General features: G+C 40.8%; 1 protein-coding gene across 1 annotated transcript in view; it reads left to right on the top strand.

Moving 5' to 3' along the window:
* Window positions 1-6,000, top strand: part of WWC2 (WW and C2 domain containing 2) — a 92,367-nt gene that overhangs the window by 68,192 nt on the left and 18,175 nt on the right. The window contains exons 18-19 of the mRNA XM_023532881.1: window positions 1,270-1,434; window positions 2,594-2,686. Of these exons, the coding sequence (XP_023388649.1) occupies window positions 1,270-1,434; window positions 2,594-2,686 (258 nt within the window). The remainder of the gene's footprint in view (window positions 1-1,269; window positions 1,435-2,593; window positions 2,687-6,000) is intronic.

Below are 6,000 nucleotides of genomic sequence, written 5' to 3'. Positions count from 1 at the left end.
ATGCTGAGAGAGGCCTCAGATGAGATTGTGGCTGAAGAAGAGGCTGAAGTTACTTTGCCAGAGGGCAGCAGCCATGCAGAAGACCTACATTCATGCCCGCATATGCCTGAGATGAGTGAAGACACAAGTAGGAAGGAAAACAACTGTGTCAAAGACCTTGGAAGTCAGCCACCTTCTGGAATACCCACTTTGGTGAATATTTCCAACTATACTCCTAAAGCAGAGCTCTTATAGGCACCATGTCGACTAAGTTTGTCTCCTCAGGTGTAATTTCTTATTAGGATTAGCCAAAGCCCATCAGGGTAGACATTCGTGGGAGTAGGCTGTATGAAGCAATGTAAATGCTTTAAAATTTTCAAATGAGCCCCAAATTTTCATTCTCCACTTAAATTTTATATAAGAAGATGAACAGTGCTATTTAGATCTCGGTAAATGTTCTGCAAATTTTAATTAAAAGCATTTTCAGAATTTCCTGGATAAACACCAGGATGACTATTTAATTGTATTAAGTTTCGTAAATGTTGTAAGTTTATTTCGATTTCAAACATGAAGTAAACGTTTGAATTCATTTTGGTTAGAGGGCAGTCTGACTGAAATCTCTTCTGGAAGATGGCAAGTGGCTCGGTCTAGGCGCAGGCACCAGCCGAATTATTAAGCACGTGACTTTGGTAGTTACATGAGAGATATTAAGACTGCCATCCCCAGAGGGGGAAACCATTTTCAAGCTTTGCGATGCCGGCAAACTTGAGGTCTTGTAACAAGTTTAGAAATTTTCAATTCTTTATTCCTGAGGAAAAAAATATGTACCCTGACTGAAAATTTCATATATATGTATACATCTAATTACATATTCTATGTAAACCTGTAACTTTGTAGTATATTGTCATATTCTTATAGTTAATTACTTTTACTATTCTGAAAAAAAACCTAATCAGTTTAATGATGATTAATGATGAAGCACGCCCAAATAAGATTGTTTATAGAGCCACATCTACCCTCTGTAAATGTAAACCTTCATTCTTTAGGCCTAGTCTGGTAGAAGTGGCACCTCCATTTGTGGGTAACCCTGTTTGGACAGATACTGTCCCACCCACTGTGGGTCCATCTCTGGGAGTCCCCATCAGGAGTCAGTGAAACCTTTCTCTCAGAAGTGGCCCTAGTGCTCGATGAGTTTCTGTTGTAAGATTAGATATTTTTGTACTTAGAAGAAAGGAGAACAAAGGTATCCACGTCTGTCATCTCCTGACAAATGACTTCTTTCTCTTCTAGGTTGATAAAGAGACAAATACCGATGAGGCAGATAATGCCAGCATGGCAGTTCGCCCCAAAGACCGCGGCGGGCTGAGTGCTCGGCAGCGTCCCTTCGTGAGGAGCAGCGTGATTGTGCGCTCCCAGACCTTCTCTCCCGGAGAGCGGAACCAGTATATCTGCCGGGTAAGGGGACCGTGGGGGGACCAGCGCTCCTGCTGGGCGCTGGGAGCCCAGCTTCCCCACTCCCACCAGCCAGCAGTCTGTTACGCACACTGGGTAGTAGGAGTCTTCAAATTCCCACTACAAGTACTAATTGCTGGAAATGCTTTTATAAAATATACATAAAATATCACTACTCTTACCGTTCTTTTTAGTTTGGGTTTTGGGTTTTTACTTTCTTTTCCCATTGCTTCATTGGCTCTAATGCCATTTACTTCTCCAATAAGTGAAATTAAGGATGTGGCTTTTGTACTTTAAATTTGTACTTCAGAAACTTAATGTGACCCGAGATTTCTATTTTGTATATTTCTGCTGTATATCGTACACCATGTTAGTCCTGCTGAGCCAAGTATTGTGAATGGAGTTTTAGAACAGAAATCATCTTTTAATAATGCCTCCAGACACTGAGTCAGATTCATAGCTCTGTGGAGAACGATTGTGGGATTTGCAGCAATTTACCAAATTCTACTTTTATCAGTATTCACGATTTGTAGTTATATAGGTTTAGTATTATCAAATGGCTTAGAAAATACTTTTTAAATTTATTCATTCAATTCAACAAATATTTTTATTAAGCATCTACTATTAAGCATGTTTCTAGATACTTGGGATTTCTCTAAACAAAAAAGACTTAGAGCTCTGCCTTTGCAGGGCCTACATTCTTATAAGTTGAGCCAAACAATAAACATGATGACTGATTGTGAAGTGTCTTAGGTGGGGCTAGTGCCATGGAATAAGAGGAATTGAGAATGGGCTGCCTGGGCTGGGTGTTTTAGATTGTACAAACTAGATTTAGATTGTCTTAACTGTAATTTTGAGCTCTGTACATCAACCTTTCTTTTAAAAAAAAATGAGCATTGCATATTAGCTAAAAAATGCAAAGCATAATATTATTTCAGAGTATGTATAATTATCTTAACACATCATTTTTGATAACTGCCACCGAAAAGCAATTGTTTAAATTATTTTTAAAAATTAAGTTATTTAAGAAAGCATAGGACAGAGAAAAACTTGTTTGAGGAGGATCTTTTTAAAGAAATAAACTTCTCTTATCATTACCTGCTTTGTCTGATAAACTTCTCAATTGATGTGCAGTGATCTTTTTTTTGTCCTTTGTTGCCAGTTAAATCGAAGTGACAGTGACAGTTCGACCCTGGCTAAAAAATCACTGTTTGTAAGAAACTCCACTGAACGGCGCAGTTTGAGGGTCAAAAGGGTACGTATTCCCTTGGCAACAGCCCCCTGTCCTAGACCGATCCAGAGTCATTATTGCAAAGCATAAATACCAGAACTCTTGAGCGTCATTGCTGCACGCTCTTGGGCCATCGAATGAAGCCGCTGTGATTGCAGATGAGGTTAGAGAATACCCTTTGGCTGTGAATTGGGGATGGATATCAGGTGCTCTTGGTAGGTGGTGAGAAATGACACAAGGGGACAGGAAAACACATTATGTCAGTTACAGAGATGGAGAGAGAATGCACTTGAGAGAATTCATTCATCATTGGTTTGGATGCTGAGCCAATTAAGGCAAGAAATTTCCTTTGCAGCATCTATGGAGAAGGGGCCAGCTGGGTGGGTTGCACACGTTCCTGCTGATGGCTGCTGGTTTCCACACCATGTCTGGCTCTTGAGCAGTTGTGAGAAAAATGTAACACTGTACCTTTTCTAAGGGGCATGTTTCGGTAAAGAAGTAACATTCTTAGTAACTTGCTTAAAAATAGATATTTTAAGAAGGTTAGGATTAATGTGGATGAGAAAGCTTAAGTCAAGTGTTCCTGGAGGCCACAGGTCTCTGGATGACCTTTAAAAAATAAATCTGAGAGAATATTTAAATAAGTTAAATAAGGTTGGGCAGTTCGAGTAGTTCAGGAATTCCTGTTTACTTACCAAGAGCTGAAATACTAATGGGAAATTTTTTGTTTACTAATAATTTGTTTAGTAATAATTTAGCTTAAAGTACATTGTTTAGTAAGTACAAATAATTCAGCTTAAAGTACATTGTTTAGTAAGTACAAAGCACTGTTCGAGCTCAGCTCTGTAGGTGATGAGGCACCGCCTGCAGGAGTTTCCAGTCCAGAGGAGGTACTCGGAGGGCACACAGGACGATGAGAGTATTGTGGGTGAAAGCAGAGCATGAGCTCCTCTGGTTGGGAGAATCAGAAAGGCCTCATGGGGGAGGTCTGCGGCCTTGACACCTGGATAAAGTTTGAAAGAAAATGGTAGCTTTGTGGGAGGTGGGGGATGGGTACCAGGTGCTATCGGAAGGTGGCATGAAGTGACACCGGGCAGGAAAATACATTCAAGAGACAAGGAATGATCAAGCTCAGCCAGAGCTTAGGTACTGTGGATGATGGCTGGGAGGGAAGATGGCAAAGGTAGTCGTTATCTTCACTCGTGACTCTGGTTTAATGACTCTGTGCAAAGTACTAGATACAGGACTAGGCAACGTTTGGGTTCCCTGGTTTAATTTCCTAGTTATTTGAAAGTAATAAGCTTATTTCTTTTCGTAAAGGTAAATGTGCTAGCATTTATATAACATCGTTATTTTCAGGAAGGTTCGAGGTGTGGATCTTTCAGATTATCAAGTTTTATCCTTTAAAAAAGCACCTGAATTTCCATTATTTTGAATGAAAATTCTTCCCAACTCCTTTATACATCACCTGCATTTTTAAACAGCACGTCCTTTCAGAGGATGGTAGCTCTCTTCAGGGAAATTTTAACCAGAAGTGTTTATGAATTGAGTAGAGCTGAATAACAGTCAGGTTACTGATAAACTCAGTTGCTAGAACTCCTGGAACCAGACAAAGATTAATCCTGAAACACTGTATAGGCGATGATCGTAATACGTTTTTTAAAGTAGATAAGGTTCGGTAGAAGTGAGTAGGGAACTGTATTTCGATTTAGGAGTTACAGTGTGAAAAAGGTATAGGGGTGTGAGAGAATGGAAGCATCTGAAAAGATCAGTAAAAAATTTACCTGACCAGAAAAGCAAAGTGTCAGGCGCATAAAGCATGAGGTTTGTGCTGGAGCCTCATACTGGCTCACGAAAGCCAATGCTACACATCTCTTCCCAATTCAGTGACATCACATCAACAGCTTGAAAACAGTTATGGCGGGAGTATTCACGCCAAAGACATTGGCCAACCCTGTATATCAGTGAGCCAGTTGTCAGACATTCACCAGCAGACCACTGCACTTTGGGGTCCTTAGAAAGGCTCCATGAGCGTGACAACCAGGAAGTATTTCCTATTTTGAAAAATGAGTAATACAATCAAAGGGGATATGTGTCTAGATGATCCTGCTGTGTAGTAAGTTTGTTAGAGCAGAAGGTGAATAAAGGGAACCTGATTTTAAGAACGTTACAGAATGTTAGAACCAGGAACAAACAATGAAAGCTATTCAGACTTGAGCTAAGGCTCCGAAATAAGAAGAGGGGCAGACAGGCCCTCCTCCTTTCATGTGTCATGAGCACCACCATTGTTTCAGGTCTTCAAGCTAGAATACTTCTCAAGTTTGAGTCCCCTCTCTCTTGTATCAAATAGTACCAGTTTTTATTAGTAAGCTCTTATTTTCCATTCCTACTGCCAACGGTCTAGGCAAGAAATGCCCTGTTTGTTCCCCTCTGCCCACGCTGTCTCACCCAGCCTCACCCGAATTCCTTTCCTCAAGCGAGTCTGACCAGCCTTGAATGATCCCTCCCTTCCCTGACTTCCTGTGGCACAGAAGTCGCCACTTGGCAGTTTTCTGTTGCTTATCGTCTCCCGCCAGTCTCTGATTGAAGTCCTCAAGGTTAGAAATTATGTCTTCTCTTCCTAGTGTTTTGCTTACAAACCCACAGCAGTCATTTATTCATACATATTTAATAATTATTTTTTGATAAATGGATAAGATTGGCTGCAGGAAGAACACCGGCAATCTGGGGGTGAAAGTAGATATTAGACAGTGGGAAATTGAAGAAGGAGCTGAAGTTTCAAGCACATCGATTGGAGGAGAGAGTCCAAATCTTAGCTCTGCCGACCAGCTACATTCTGGCTGGCATTTAGGGAAATGATAGGAAAAGGTATAAGCTGTGGGTATTCAATTATGTGTCCTAAAAGGGAGGAAATATAAGTTTCTTATAATGTATTTGTTTTTCACAGAGGGCAGCCTTTGTGTAATAAATTCGTCAGGCTAAGCTAGGCTGTACGGTGGTAACAGCTTTAAAACAATGTGGTTTAAAATAGTAAATGTTTATTTCTTGCTTAGCTACTTGTTCAGTGCAGGCTGGCTGGATGCTCTGCCCCTTGTCCTCACTCAGGACCCAAGCTGATGGGGCTTCCATCTCTGGATCTTTACTGTCTCTCTTGTAGGTGTCAGAAAAGTACAGATGGCACACTAGCTTTGAAAAGTTTCTTCCTAGGAGTGATACACATCACTCCCACTCACCTGTCATTGACCAAAGCAAGTCACTTGGCTGGTTATGCCTCACTCAAGGAGCAATGAAATCCCACCTCATCATGTGCCAGGAAGGAGGGAAAGCAGAATAATGAG

The sequence above is a fragment of the Pteropus vampyrus genome, unplaced genomic scaffold, assembly GCF_000151845.1.
Source record: "Pteropus vampyrus isolate Shadow unplaced genomic scaffold, Pvam_2.0 Scaffold92, whole genome shotgun sequence".
NCBI lineage: Eukaryota > Metazoa > Chordata > Mammalia > Chiroptera > Pteropodidae > Pteropus > Pteropus vampyrus.
This window is presented reverse-complemented; position numbering and strand designations above follow the sequence as displayed.